We start from the raw sequence: 16,497 nt of genomic DNA on the forward strand, positions 1-16,497 counted from the left end.
AAGCGTATTGAGGAAGCAAAATAGCGGGCCGAGAACCGATACTTGTGGCACCCTAAAATTACAACCCTCTGTACGACTGATATTTGTAGCTATTCGTACATACTAGAGTCTGAAACAAATAAGGATTGTACAATGTTATACATGTCGCGTCTGTACCCCATATAATATTTTTTTTTTCAATAAAACATCAGTATTAATCACATCAAAAGTGTTTTGAAGATCTATAAACATTACTATTACTAAATTTCCCTCTTTAATTTAGTCGCAACACTTCGTACAAGGTCGACCACTGCGCTTTGAGCACCACTGCCTTTAATAAAGTCATACTGAATTTCATCGAGATCTATGCACTGAAAGACATCATTCTCAACAATTTTTGCAAACACACTAGTAACACTAATAGAGCGATAATTATCCATACATTTTCTACAACCAGATTTAAATATAGGGTTTTAATCTATTAATAATATTCTATTAATAATTAATTCATCATGAACAGGGGCCGACGCATTCTTTAATCCTAAGAATATATATAATTTCTTGATCGTTACGCGTAACCAAAAATTTTTAATTATTACAATAAACCTCATTAAATTGAAAATTATTACTGCCAGTTTGTTATAGATAATATATTTGACTGTCTACCTCCTGTACTATGTTTTTACCTACGTTAGAGAAGTGAACCTTAACTTCATGTACTACTACTTTATTTTTCATTGAACTATTAATAAATCGCCATTGTTTTTTTTTTTTGGAATCATTACCATAGTCACACTATTTCTTTCTAAAGTATTCATTTTTTAAAGTTTTAATGTTGTTTGTTACCTTGTTTTTTAAAGTTTAAAACATCGCAACGTCATCGACACAGGTAAAGAAAAGAACAAATTACTAGTACTAGTAGTCTAGAAATACTTAGAATTTCAAACTTTCATTGTCTCTATTTTTTTACAGACTAATTTTAAGTCTAAGACTACAGGTTCAGGTTTTTTCTCTAGGATGCCAACATTGGTGCGCTCTATTAAGGGTTGCTAAATTGTAGGTATTTCCACGCTTGGAATGCTAAAGATGTTTCCTCTGTTTTTAATGAATACAGCTTCTTTAAACTTAGATTTCAGCCCTCATTATGTATCCAATATTCTTGTAAGTATGCTCTGTAATATCATCCCGTACCTGAATATAGTCTTAACTTTGTATTGTTTTGCTATTTGACTGATCTTTTCTGAGATTCCCTTCACGTATGGGATCGTCAACAGTGAGAGAGAGTTCTGCTGTTGCTCTCCTTTTTCTAACTTACTTAATAGGTTCATGACATTCGTTCGATAATACCCTCTTCATATAGTTAAATATTTTGTTATTTTTGTAACATTATAACTGTGTTGGAAATATGTTTGTTGGGATTTTTTTTATATAAAGATAGAATTGTTTGGTGCATTTCTGAAATATTTGTTGTGCATATTCGGTTCCTAATTTTACGCAAAAATCAAGCAATATGTGGAGTTAGGCTTGTATTTCTTAAATGGTTTATTAATCGAGTTTAAAATTGTAATAAGAACAGACATTGTAGGAAAACTCCTAGTTCACTCAAAAAATGGAAAAAAAGGTAAATGACACGCGCCGCTTCCTAAAAATACAGAAGATATTTTGCAATATATTTTAAACAAATGTATTGCATGTATTTAAGATTAGACATGTGTATGCCAAAATCATCTAGAACGTAGAGACCAAAATGCAAAAAAGATAATTATAACTACCTAAAAATGCCTGACAACAAATTCAATTAAAAATAAGCACATCAAAAGGAGTTTCCAATAATTTTTTGGAAATTTAGCACTTTGCTTTGGAGTTATTTTTAACTTTTGGTTTCAGTTAAGTCATCTCAAAGTTTCTTAAAATTAATATCAATTATTTTATATATTAAATTACTTTTTGAATAATTAGATAATGACTAACCTGTTTAATTTTGGAAAAAATTGGACCGTTTGTTGAAACTATGTTATTTAAATTTTTAAATAAATAAATTTAAACAACCAGAATAACGTATACAGATGAGAACAACCACATCATAACGCGAACCTGCTTAAAACCTTGAATTTGCTTAAATCACATAAAGATTGAACTTAATAAACTTAGTAATTTATATATATATATATATATATATATATATATATATATATATATATATATATATATATATATATATATATATATATATATATATATATATATATATATATATATATATATATATATATATATATATATATAAACTAATTGACAAAATACATTTTTATGGCAAAAGTTTTCGCGACTAAAAACCAAATTCATTACTTTCACTAATTTTAAGTAAAATGAACATCTATTATGGCTAGCGTTCGAATGTTACGTTTACTACTTACCTTAACGTAAAGATGCAAATTGTGTATGGTTAGATGAGTATTTCTACCGTTCTTTATTAATTCCACGTTATACCCAGGAACTATAAAATCCAATCCGAGATCTTCTATCGCGCAGCCGTCGAATTCAAGTTTTTCAATCTAAGTATATAAAAAAAAGTAAGACTTGAATTGAAGTATAGTTAGTATTTATCTAAAATCAATACTTTTATAATATAAGATACAGAGTTTTCTGGTATAGGTTTGCACCGTCGTATGAAAAAAGTATAAATCCAAAAGTTTCGTGATTTTTATCGAACTTTTGATCCGGCGTGTCAAAAAAATTGAAAAATATCAAATTTTGACCGGTTTATTATTTATTATTAGATTCCAAAATTTATTAAAATATTATTTAAGTCTTAAACATAATAGTTAGCTTATCCATTATCGGTTTTAAACAGAAATAGAAAAAAAGAAAAACACTTAAGCGAAAGGTCGGAACAAAGGAATGAAACGTTGAGAAAGATTTAAATATTTTGTTATACTTTGAAAGTACTCGGTTAACATATTCTTTTTAAATAGTCGCCTTTTTCTATGATATTCATTTTCTCCTTTCTGTTTAAGTTTTTTGAAATCATTGTCAACATACCGTTGCATAAAATTAATTCAGTTTCAAAACATTTTAAATATAAGCCTTATGAAAATAAAATTTATTGATTTTAATTTTAAAACTGCTTTTAAACATTTGTAGTTACACTTCTTCTGGATGATGTATCGGTGTTGTAATACGAGCCCTTACAGTTCTATGTCCGAATAAAATGATGTTTTACCGAAATTCTTATTAATTTTTAAATAGTTGTAAATATGAAATTAACAAAATATTTTATGACGTATAGAATTATGTTTAATGTTTTATTAAATAGGATGTCCAGATAAGGTCAAAAAGGTACCGCATTAGTAGCAGAAGTGTTGAGATGCGGTGTTCATTGTGTTGTTGAGCCCTTATTTAACAATTTAATGACGTAAAAAAAGCTCATATCGTTGCGTAAGCACAATGATGTCACTCATAGCGTTACTGAAAGCCTAGGAAAAATATTTATTTAAAAAATATTAGAACACTCCCACCACTTTCTTTGAGGTAGAGCGAACAGTATTGAAAAAAAAAAAGAATTTTTCTCAGTTTTAAAATAGTGACCAGCTTAACTATAGTTGACTTAAAATTAAAGATAACAATTACGCCCCCTGGTGGTCAGGAAATCAGGAAGTTTTTTCTTTCAAATGTCAAGTGCCAACAGTTTCCCTAACAGGGCCCTTACAGAAGCACCGGATATATTTTATGTTGCTTACTAGTTAATTAATTAATAAATTAATAAAACAAGTTTATGAATAATAACTAAAATGCTTTTTTGAAGTGTGCACGGCATAGAACAAAAATGAAAGATAGTACATAGTACATGCCATAAGAAAATCATTAAAGATTGTGGTTCCAGCTAAGTATAATTACCTCGTGAGGAAATTGTAAAAAACTATAGATATAGATGGTTGGAATTTAGTATTCCAATCGTTATTTTTTTATCTGATGTGTGCAATGAAATGGACACATCGAAAATTAAAAAATTAAAAATTAATCTTATAAGTCGTTTTGTATACGACACCAAATTAAATGATGCAGTGGCGTGAAATAGTTAAATACAAAATTAAATAGGTCAATCGGTATGTTAAAACGACAATCAACATAAGTCCCGCTTACCTTTAGAATTTTATCTTCTTCAGTTAGATCCCCGTCGTGCAAAATTTCATCTCGCTGCCTAACAATTTCTTGCATTTTTTTAATTGTAATATATATATCGGGACTGATGTGCTTTAAATCCGACAGGGTTAAGCAGTGCTCCTGGCCCAAAAGCCACCGATAAAACGTAAGCGAAAATGGAAGGTCCAACTGAAACAATTTTTATATTCACAAACGGTTGCGCTTGGACTAAGAAAAATTAACTTTTGAATGATCAAAAATTTCTTATTAAATTTGTTAGCAGCAATTAAAATTTGGAAACTGCTCAGAACAAACAGGAAACGCAAATGGTATGGCAAAATGCAATGCAGACATTTTATGCTCTCGTCTTGTGACGACAGCAGCCTTAAAATAAATGAAAAAACATAATCTAAACAAATTACTGGTAAAAAGGACAAATGGAAATAAAGTCTTGAAAGTACTGAACTGAAGTAAGTACTGAACTCGTTTGCGCATTTGCCGCCTAACGCTCATAAAAGGTCTCAGGTCTCAGCGGAAAGAGAAGCATTTATAAGTAAAAGTTAGTAATCGTCTCATTTTTCTTTACCTATTCACATATAACAGGATGAGACAACGACGGCGAGACGAATAAAACATACATTTTTTTTAAACGGAACAAACTATTTTTAAATGTTGTTTTGACTGCTTTGAACTTTTTCAACTTTTTTATTAATAGTAAATACTAAAACCTAACAGTATATCCAATATATTATTTTAAAATAGAGGCTTCTTGTTTACAATACAGGTCCCCTCCACAAGGAATCTAGTCAAAATTAAAAAACTAATTACTATAAGGGCCCGCAAACGTCATTTTTGACATAAAATTCAATATTCGCCAAAAACGGTTAGACTTGGGTGTAGGATATTATATGAAACGCAATAATATACAGGATTCCTATAAAACTTTTGTCATTTTTGACATAAAATTCAATATTCGCCAAAAACGGTTAGACTTGGGTGTAGGATATTATATGAAACGCAATAATATACAGGATTTCTATAAAACTTTTAGTATCGTTCGTAATTTCTGAGTTAAGGGGATGGGGAATCTTATTTCGGTGGCCCTCTATAAGTATCTTTGACATTTTTTGTTTTTCTACGCTGCGCAAATTCTGCTGGTTGTCATGGTTAACCCAGATTAATTAAAGGTAAAGGCCAGACCAAATGAAAAAAAAATAAATAAACAACAAAAACTGTAAATATTCCTAATATATAACCTTGTAATAAAAGGTAGTCCAAATTTCTATTTCCGAAAGTTTTTTAAAAATTCGTTTTAATTGATATTTTTTGGACACCTTTGAATTACTAATTAAATTTTTTCGACATACCATTTTCTACAGGGAATGTTAATAGAGTAAAATTTTAAAGGATTGTTTGAGAAAAAATTACAAATATTGTTCGGTCTGCAAGCCTCATTTTTGACATGAAATGTTAAATACATCTGAAATGGTAATATGAATATAAAAAAGTTATAATATATGTGGTGTTTCGCGCTTAATGCAACCTTAGATATTTACGGCGAAAAAATCGACACTGCGATGTTGCCATTTAATCTAAAAAGTAGCATCAACAATGAATTTTTAAATGGGACACCATGTATATTATTGCCTTTTTCAATCCTCTAATACTTTACGATTGTCTTTGAATAAAACCTCCCTATTTCTATTTTCAGCGAAGTTCGAAAAAATAATTATTTTCTTCATTTTTCCGACCAAAGCTTAGCTTCAATAAAGTTTTTAGTACCACGACAGTAGAAACTTAAAATTTTGGACATAGCTTAGAGAGGTATCGAACAGGATGTATTAATATAGAAATTAGTTCTTCATTATAGTTGGTCAAAACTAGTGATTTCCTTACTAGATACAAAAAGGGTGAATATATGAAAATTGCATTTTTTTAAAGAGAAAATTAAATTCCCTTTTGGTCTGTCGATAATCGTCATCAAAAGAAATGAGATTTCAAAGAAAATTTGTTTTAAATGTGTTTTTACGATGAACCACTGCAAAATACCTTAAAATATTAAGAACAGTGGAGTGGTAAATGATTTTATCGAGAATTTGAGCTTTCAGGAACTTGGTACCAACTAGATGGGGCACTACACTGAAGAGTTGTCATAAGAATTATAGGAATTACCGTTTGAGCTGTGGAATTTGCTACCAAGATCGCGAGATCTCACGTTATTAGATTTTTTACCTATGGGGTGAGTTAAAGTTATACGAGTATTTGACACCGGTGCAGATCAAATCATGTTATGGGATTCTAGAATGATTTGAACAAATAGGTCTATCCGAGATAAAGAAGGCTACTACCATCAGTCCACTTCAACGGATTTTAAAGTCTTTAGAATGCAAAGGTGAACACTTCGGCCACTTCAATGTAAAAATTGAACTCATTTTTCTGTGTGCAATTTTTATTTTAAGCACCTAATATTTTGCTAGTGTAAAGAATCTTTAAAATATTTTTCGTGAAATGGTTTGTAAATCAGGATTCGATTCATTAAATATTCTGTATGTTCTGGCTAATTGGTTGCATTATATATGCATAATAAACAAATTCATTAAAACATTTTAAACCGATTGTATTTACACACTTTGCACCACAATCAATTAAGTTTAAATCTTTATTGAACTTACAAACAGTTTTCAGAGAAATTTGCTTTTATTTCAACATGATACATCATTCGAAAGTGAATATGTCATAATTAACATAGCGTTTCATTAAAAAAAAAGAAGCATTTTTCATCTTTTTTGTGTATGGTAGGCAAAGCATTAGTTTAGACTGACCCTGTATGAAATACAACTAATTTCGATATTAACAAATAATTTACAGTACGTACCTCCCCAGGCTACATTCAAAATGTTAACTTTTTTCTGACTATTGGGGTGGTAATAAAATTTTAATTAGACCTATGTTTTGGTTGAAAAATAAAAAAAAAATAGTTTCCCCAAATCCACTAAAGATAGGAACGAATTATTCGAAAATAAACATAAACTTAAAATTCCAAGATTGATACTACTTTTTTGGAACTAACCAAATTTCAGAACAGAACATGTACCATTTGCCATAATCGTCTAAGGTACCATCAACCGTGAAACACCCTATACAAAATGTTGCATTTAGAATAAAAAAGTCGACACTTCCACTTCCAGAATTAAATTAAAATTAAAATATTTTTGGAATCTCCTAACAACATTGGCTTCATTCGAATTTTTAAAATTTTTGCTGCTTATCTTTTTCCGATAACAGATCGACCATATGAATATGACTCACCATTCTGGAATCCATGACTGCCTTGGCCATAAACTTGCCCAAAAAACGAAACTTGCTTTTGATCTTGGTGATGAAGCCGATTTTGGCGCCCCTGGCGAGCGGCGCGGGAAACAGCCCCGTCCGATTGAACACGTAGTCGCCGGGGCTCCGACCGGCGTCGGGGGCGTACCACAGTTCTAAATTGTGCCTTTGCAATTCCTTCGACACCAGTGCGTAAAACTCCAACGTCGGTCCGAGTCCCGTCCCGACCTCGTTCTCGTATTGCACTTCGAGCAACGCCTTCGACGACGCGAGATCCTGCATCACCTGCTCCGCCTGCTTCAGTATGTCCTCCCTCGATATCGTTCTTTTCCTTCTATCGAGTCTGGGCGTTACCCTTTCCTAAAAAGCGGAGATGTATCGGGTCCCATCATTGCATATAATTGATACTCCTAGAGGACTGCTATACACGATTCACTTACGAAGAAAGGGAGATAGAATATCCATGCGTTAGAAGGAAACTCTGGGCGTAAGACATTATTGCGCATGTGCACTAGTGTCCATTTTTCGATGGTATTACGGGTTATTAGTAAAGATTTCGGTTTTCGTGAGACCAGAAACAAAAGATGCCGCAAACCGAATGTTCATAGCCCCTTATATTTTTGAGATACAGGATGTTTTACAAGCTTTGTATTTTGGTACACCCTTCATATATCGCTAATTCTAATGCTTATTGCTAACTATTTACAAATCTTGTTGATGAACCGACCTAGCTAACGTTTCATCAATTATCCTGTTGGCTTCTTCAAAGTTTAACTGAAATTGGCTAGCTACCAGCTTATATATTGGTGAAAGGTAGAAACCTTGTCGTTAAGATTACTTTGAGATGATTCGCGTAACATCAGCCAGTTTGATTTATAAACAATCGACGCAGGAGGAATCCAGAAAATTTGTAAATAGTAGAAGTTCAGAAATTTCTCAATAAGACAGAACGGTGTTATTTTATTTTTGGTTTTGTCTATTTCTGGAAAATAAATGCGGACAGAAAAAATCTGACATGTCACTTAATTCTGCTTAAAAAATGGCAACAAACCCATGGTTTACTTTTCTAATAAGCTTTAGAATAACCGAGACATCTGGGGGTGACCCAAAATGCAAATCTTCCAAAAATATCCCGTATCTCAAGAGCTATAAAAATTCTATTTGAGACATCTTTTTTTTCTCGAAAAAGTAGCACAGTGTCGCGAAAACCACATCCCTCTGTCTTTTACAATGATACAAACTCATCTGTGCATAATTTTTGGGATATCATTTTTGGCTACGCAAGAAAAAGTCTAATAGGCAATTTAACAAATAATGCTCAAATTTCAAGTCGCTAAAACGTAGGTAAATATAAAGAATACAATAAAAAAAAACTGAAAATGTTCTAGCTTTATAGGTAGAAAATACATCACAATATTAGCACCTTTAAAGGACTTTGTTGTACCGCTATGAATAAGTTAAGTTTGTCAAATTTTGCAGATTAATTTTTTAGATATTGGGTTTGATATTTAGCACCCTCCAATTTTTTACACTTTTGGAACTATCCTGAAACACGAATTTATTTTTAAAAGAACTCACAATTCACTGTGATTCCTTGTTTTGAAGGTATTGGAAATGGTTATGCAATTCTGTTAAAATTTTAAAAATATTCAATAATCTTTGAGATATGACTCAAATTATTAGCATAGAGTAAACAAAAACATTTTCGTCGCTATTTTATTTTAATTAATTAAAAAATTAAAAATTCAATTGTTAATTTTTAATTTTCATTATTTATTATTTATAGTCATGAGATTGACATTGACATAAATTGATTCAAAAATAAAAAAACGGTACGAATTTATTATCATGTATATAACCTTTTGTAATATTTTTATCTTTGGCAGTTAATTTTGCTTTTTGTAACAACTCTGTTTCTTTGTCTTTTTCATTTTTAACTTTGATGGGTTAGTAGCAGATGTTAATCAACTTTATCAGTAGGTACCCTGAATTTATTAGTTTCTAATTGCGACCAATTATAGCCAACTTAAAATTGCACTTGTCTCCACTTGTGCTGGAATTTTTAATGCTATCAGAGGACCAGTAAAAGACAGAACTGACTAGGTCATATAGAAGCTCAAAAAATCCAAGCGTTTGTCAGGTGGCTGCTGCAACTAGAATATTTCACATTTTGCGCTAAAAGATGACAATACAGATTTTTCTGGAGAAATGACTGAACGATTAATTCACAATCCCCATTTAAAATAACACTTGGTTTTCTATTGGCCATTCTTTATCCCAGTTTTAGGAAAACGAAATCGACAACCTAATAACCGAAGTGGTTGAAAATGATCGCAAGCATAAATCAATAACTTACATTGCCAGCAGGATGGTACTCTTCTTCATTACGCTACTTTTGTGAGAAAATTTTGAAATAATAGATATCCCAGACAGTGGATTGAAACGAACGGAACGATCGAATGGCTAGCGCGGTCTCCAATATTTAAAAAGTGAAGTGTTCTTAATCAGGCCGAGATTTTTGCCAGAGCTTCTTGACTTTACTAGTGCATTAATGAAGCATTTGATTTGAATTGTTTGGTATGTACCTCTGTAAAAGAATAAAAATATGTTTTAACACCGAATTTAGCTGAATCAAGTATCTCAAAAAACTAAAAAGGCATTGCTTGACCCACTTGAATCAATATTATGGCAATATTACCCCCCCACCATGAAAATAGTACGAAAATTTTAAATATTTTTAAAAATTGCACCAAAATTGTTTGCTAGATTTTAACTTTTGAAGCAATATCTCAAAAACTAATCGACAAAGTTAGAAATTTTTAACTTAGTCCAAAAGGTATAACAAAGAGGTGTCCCTTAAACCACCTAACCAATCTATATTGTAAGAGTAATTCCCAACCCTTGAAGAGGGAGCCATCTACGAAAATTTTAAAATAGCTAAAACGTATTCTAGTTGCTAACAAAAATCGACGTGTTTCAAGTTGTTTTTTTTTTCTGACAGCTGTGCGAATATACAGGATGTGCCAAGTAATATATATTGTTTATTATTTGATCTAGATAAGATTTACACAAACGATTTAAAATAATTTTCAAAAAATTATAAATATGTGGGTAATCAAACTTATATATTTTTAAATGGAACACCTTGTATATTATGGCATTAATAAATACCTCCATTTTATGCTCACTTACCCAATGTAAGTTTGTTATGGTCTATAATGAGTGTTTTTTGGATTTATGGCCATTTCGTCAAAATGTGTTTAGTACCATATATTTTTGACTCAGATACCAACAGCTGTAATTTAATTGTCAACAATGTGTAAAGTGGCCCAGTCATTTATCCTATATATTTATCTTAAAGTTAGATAGAATCGTTTATCACAAAAGATTGAGAAGAAAATAAATATTACCTGAATGTGAAAAGTCTACATAGACGAATTGAATATAATTCATTCAGATCATAGCATTTGTTACATGTTAGTACAAAAGGTAATGAAAGAACATTGCATAGCTTATGTGCAGAAATAATGAAGGAAGCGTACGAAAACAGCTCCATCGAAGGCCCAGCTGGAAATAAAATGGTCCCATACTGGTAGAATGAAGAAATATCTGAAAATAGGAAGTACTGCACAAGTACTAGAAGACAACTTACTAGAATAATGAGAGATAATTAAGCATCAGAAGAGAGGAAAGATAATGCTAAGCAAAAATACCAAGAAGAAAGAAAGGAAGTCCAAAGACTGATAAGAAAGTCCAAAAAAGAGCACCGGCATAACTTGTGCAAAGATCTAGAAAGGGATGTATTTGGTGATGGATATAAAATTGCTATATACAATTGTCATGCAAAAATATACAATTTCGTGAAATTGTATACATATATATGGAACAATACCACACATAAAGGCCAGTGGACTAGACGGTTAATCCTGGATATAAAGAAAGAAAGAAACTACTATATTACCCAAGCAATCTCAGGTCACGGAATGTTTAAGACATACGCCAAACGCTTTGGAGAAGAGGTGGAGGAGTGGTTTTAGTGCGGTATGCCGAGCCGAGGCTCTGGTGACTTCCACACTACCAGGAAAGGAAGAACAATTACCTGGAGCCTATAAAAGGTTTCCACCCGTCAAAAAAAAAAAATTGAAAATGTGATGCGGAAATATTTTTTAAATTCGAGATGTAAACAAAAATAACATTGAGGATAATATTAACAATGCAATATAAATATTACTAATAGTTTCTGAAAAAACACTAAAAAACTAAGAACAATACTTCAAAACAAAAATTTTAATTAATTTTCACTTTATTTATTGCTTAAAATATCTCCCACCGACTTCCATACACGCTCTAACATGGGCCTTGGGCAGTATTTCATGACTAGCACTTGGAAAGGCTTTTCATGTCCTCTTTTGTTGTAGGAGCAATTTTATACACCTAGATTTCATAGAATATAGTCCATCTTTGATAGATCTGGAGATGTAGGTGACCATATCTAACTGGACCATTTGTTCCTATCCATGGTTGAGTAAATAAATTATTTAAGTAGTTTCTAACGTGATGGGCATGGTGTGCAGATGAAGGAAACATTCTCTACCTCACTTCGTTTGCAATATTTGTTAAAACATTTTCCAACCTCTGCTCTAAAAATTTAAGAAAATTTGCCCACTTACTGTATTTTCAAAATAATAAGGCCCTACGACATTATTTCCTATTATACCGTCAAAAACATTTAAAGACCATTTTTGGTGATCATGAAACGGGGTCTCATTGTTAGCATAATAGTCAAAATTGTCTCTACCAACACAACCTATTTTATGGAATGTCGTACATTTGTCCTTAAATAGGAGTTATGGAAGTTTAATATAGTCTTCCATTTGATTTTTTAAATATAAACGATTTTTTTTTATGTATAAACGATTCGAACTAACTTCAAGAGAAGTATGTCTTGTGCTGTGTTCTACTTTTGTAAAATTTTTGGCATAATAAAATTACAGCTGCCGGAAATGGCCTAAAAAATATAAGGTATTAAACACAGGGCATTTTTTACGAAAAAATCTCCATAGATCTGAAAACCCTCGGTATATATCATAACAACTCTACATTGGGCGATTGACTATAAAAGGAAGTATCTACTAACGCAACAATATGCACGGTGTTTCATTAAAAAATATATGTTTGGCTTCACACATAAATTACTTTGGACGATATATTGGATTTTTATAAAATACTTTAACACACTACCATATTACTCTGATATAGAGATCAATACAGACGCATATTATCCCAACTCAAATTCCTTTCTCTTTTTCTTAGAGGTGGGTTTCTCCCCTTACCAGACTTCTAGGAGTATTAATTGTATAAATTGTTCGAAATGGGGGATGGAGGGGAGACGCGCGTACTTGCGAATCGCTAGAGCTCAGTTCCGGCGACATGTCGAGCAGCCTCTGCAACGCCCTGTCTCTGTCGAACGATGTGGCGTAAAACAAAAGCTGTCTCGTTTCGAACGGGAACACGAACGGGCAGACGGTCACGATCTGTTGCAACCAACTAGGTAAGTTGCCCGTCATGATTACAAGAGGGTCTTGCAGCTGCCTGCTGGCCTTTGCCGCGATCTAGAATCGAAAAATTGTTTTGCGAAGGATTGCGATTTTAACCGATGATACATAATCGAATATAATGATAACAACTTACGGGGTATTCCGTAAGTTGGGCCCATTTGCAATTTTTTTATTAACAATTTCAGAAAATTTAAGATACATTTTAATATGTAAAAAGGTCTGCGAGCATTGAAGATGCCAAGTGAGATTTTGGCGAAACGTCTGCAGGATTCCTGTCAGAGTTCAACAAGCGAACGGATGATATCCCGGAACATAGTGCCATCACATTTTTCCATCCGTGAATCAATACGTGAAAAAAATATATATATATATATATATATATATATATATATATATATATATATATATATATATATATATATGAAATTTAATTAAGAAAAACAAACCAATTATAATTTTGAAACCTTATAAAACAAATAAAACTGTTATTATGAATTTTGATGATTATGATTCTCAAATAGATGAACAACTTAGTGACACATATAAAAAACTAAAAAATGATCCAACAAAATTTTATCAAGGCAAAAATAACAATTTTATTAAAAAATTACTAAAGAAAAATAAAATTACAGAAATAGATGCAAAAAAATATAAATAATGCACAATCACCAAAATTATACCGATTGCCAAAATGACACAAAACCTATCAATTAGACCTATTGTTTCTTGCATTCAATCTCATTTTTTACAATTATCTAAATACCCATCCCTGTCTTTCTAAAATAGTTGGAAGAAATAAATACTTTATTAAAGATTCTTAACTTTAAAATAATTTCTAGACAATATTGAAATTCCAGCAAAATTATATACTTGTATGACTTGATGAAGTATCATCATAGATTAACATTCCAAAAAATTTTTTTACTATAATTATAACAAAAAAAATGGTGTATATTCAAACAACACACTTTTTTTTATAAAGGATTTTAAAGTAGTTAAGCTAGGATTAAATAACCATTATTTTCAATTTTACCACCACTTAAATGGATGTACTATGGGCTCATCAATTTCATCAACAGTGCCACAACTTGTGATGAAACATTTGGAAAAAAATGTTTTAAAAAGTTGAAATTTTAATACAATTTTGTCAAGCCTTTTAATAATTTTCGTTCTGAATTGATAACAATATAAAATTGATAATAACATAAAAACAAACTGGTGTACAAAAGTCTCATGTTCAGGAAGATGTCTAGATTATAATTCTAAGCACCAAAGAAATTTAAAAAAATACTTTTATTAATAGTTTATTGGATCATGCTATAAATATAATATCAGCAAAATATAGAGCAGAAATTTTATCAAAAGTTAAACAAATTTTAGTTCAAAATGGCAAAATCACATATATATTCAGAAATATTTTGCAATTCCATATATAAATAATTTATATGAAAAATAAAACACATTCTTTCCAAATATGATATAGCGGTGTGCCACAAATCTTACAAATTTTTAAAATCAATTTTTACTACATTCCAAATTCAAATTCCAGTTAAAAAGAAATCATTTTCAGTTTTGACAGTGTCATATTACGGACATATGTCTCCAGAGTGTAAGTAATTGGAAAAGCTTATGATACCCTGTTGTGCAACTAAGTCAATATTAATTCTGGAAAAAAACAATACCTAGACATAATCTACTGCCCCGTTCTACAGGCAAATTCCTGTAATACATTCCCGGACATTTCCGGCAATATGTCATTGCATTTTTCTAAAACTATTCTTTCTAAATATTGAAACGACCCGAGCTGGTAAACTTTTTAAGCTCTTGTATTATCGACATTGTTTTGAGAGTTACTATCAAAGATTTTTAGCTATCAAACATTCATAGTTTGTCAGTCTATCCGAAATTATACGTAACGACAATAAAATTCGTATTTTATTTTAAATAGAAATATATTTCAAACATGAATAGTTTTTTTTTTATATAATTAGATATAATTACATATTTGAACGTATTTAAAATTTTAATTTTATGAAGAATAAATTTTTTTCCTAAAATTAATAATTAAAAAAAATCTAAACTAGAAATACGGGGCGTGTTGAAAAAGTAAGGTGTAATTGGGCGGGCTACGTATGTTCGATCTTCGATATATTTTTTGTTATATTGGTAGACATATGTTGGTAAACATATGTTCGCAGTTTCAGCCAGCGTTAGTTTTGGTTAGTTTTGTGTGCTCGGCGATTTTCAACAAAATCGATGAATCACTATTAGAGAAGTGCTGAAAACGTCGGTATCTCTAGTGGCTCGTGCCATGCAATTTTTCGAAGTTTTGGGCACGAAACGTGTGGCATCAAAATTTGTTCTGAACCTGCTTAATTTTCAATTTTGACCGCGGAAGGAGCATCGCTCAAGAGCTGTCAAACGACGTCAATGACGATCCTGACATACTCAAACTGGTGACGAATTATGGGTATATGGTTATAACGTCGAAACCAAAACCCAGTTGCCCCAATGGAAGAACCTAGAATCGCCAAGACCGAAAAAAGCACGTCAAGGTTTTGCTTAGTGTTTTCTTTCATTATCGTGGCGGAGTACATCAAGAGTTCTTACCACAAGATCGTACAGTCAATAAAGAGTATTACCTGGAAGTTATGCCCTGTTTTCGAGAAGCACTGAGAAGAAAACGTCTGGAATTGTGGAAAAACAATTAATGGATTTTGCATCACGATAATGCACTGCTCACTCATACTTGTTTGCTTATACTTTTTTGGCCAAAACAAAACCACACTTATGCCTCTCAGGCATCATATTCATCGGATATGGCCCCACGCGACTTTTTTCTCATAAAAGGAAGGAGGTTTGGAATGATTGAGGAGATGAAGAAAAAATCAATGGAAGAATTTAAGGCTATACCAGAAAGTGCTTCGAGCCTTGGAAAAAACGTTGGATAAAGACTTTTTGATAAAACTTAAAAGTCGCCTTAATTTTTGAACACACCTCCTATTATATAATATGTGTTAATTTAACAGACGTATACCGAAGGAGAAAAAAAACCAAGAAACCTACCTATAACAAGTTGAAAAAATAAAATTTTGTTAAACATATACAGAGTTCACTGCATTCTGTATATTAGGAAAAAAGCATTACATTCGCTTTATCTCGCTAATATCTCAAGGAAAAAATAAATTGTTAGCAAGCCGTAAGGCTTAATCAATTTGACCGTTTATTATTTCATATATTTTGAATAACCAATGAATTTAATACTTGTTCAGTGTATGCGATAACCGGACGGTCAATACTTTTGTTTTTCGACATGTCAGTCGAGAGCGATCATGGCCTTCTATAAAAAAAATCAAATTTTGCTAAGAATGATGCTATGTGTGTCTGATATATTATGTATTATATCATTTAAAAGCATTTTTTATGCTCTATGATAATAATGATAATGAAAATATTCATCCCCTAAGAAAATTTAAAAGAAAAGAAC

At 31.4% G+C, this 16,497-nt stretch overlaps 1 protein-coding gene across 2 annotated transcripts in view; it reads right to left on the reverse strand.

The window, feature by feature from the left end:
• LOC132696105 (E3 ubiquitin-protein ligase TRIP12) overlaps positions 1–16,497 on the reverse strand; it is a 100,212-nt gene that overhangs the window by 1,841 nt on the left and 81,874 nt on the right. For both annotated transcript variants that reach the window (XM_060660726.1, XM_060660724.1), the window contains exons 21-24: positions 12,852–13,064; positions 7,432–7,812; positions 4,123–4,311; positions 2,397–2,534 (exon numbers count right to left, since the gene is read on the reverse strand). In XM_060660726.1, coding sequence (XP_060516709.1) covers positions 2,397–2,534; positions 4,123–4,311; positions 7,432–7,812; positions 12,852–13,064 — 921 coding nt within the window. The remainder of the gene's footprint in view (positions 1–2,396; positions 2,535–4,122; positions 4,312–7,431; positions 7,813–12,851; positions 13,065–16,497) is intronic.

This window comes from Cylas formicarius, unplaced genomic scaffold (assembly GCF_029955315.1).
Source record: "Cylas formicarius isolate icCylForm1 unplaced genomic scaffold, icCylForm1.1 PGA_scaffold_1__22_contigs__length_36826433, whole genome shotgun sequence".
Taxonomy (NCBI): Eukaryota; Metazoa; Arthropoda; class Insecta; order Coleoptera; family Brentidae; genus Cylas; species Cylas formicarius.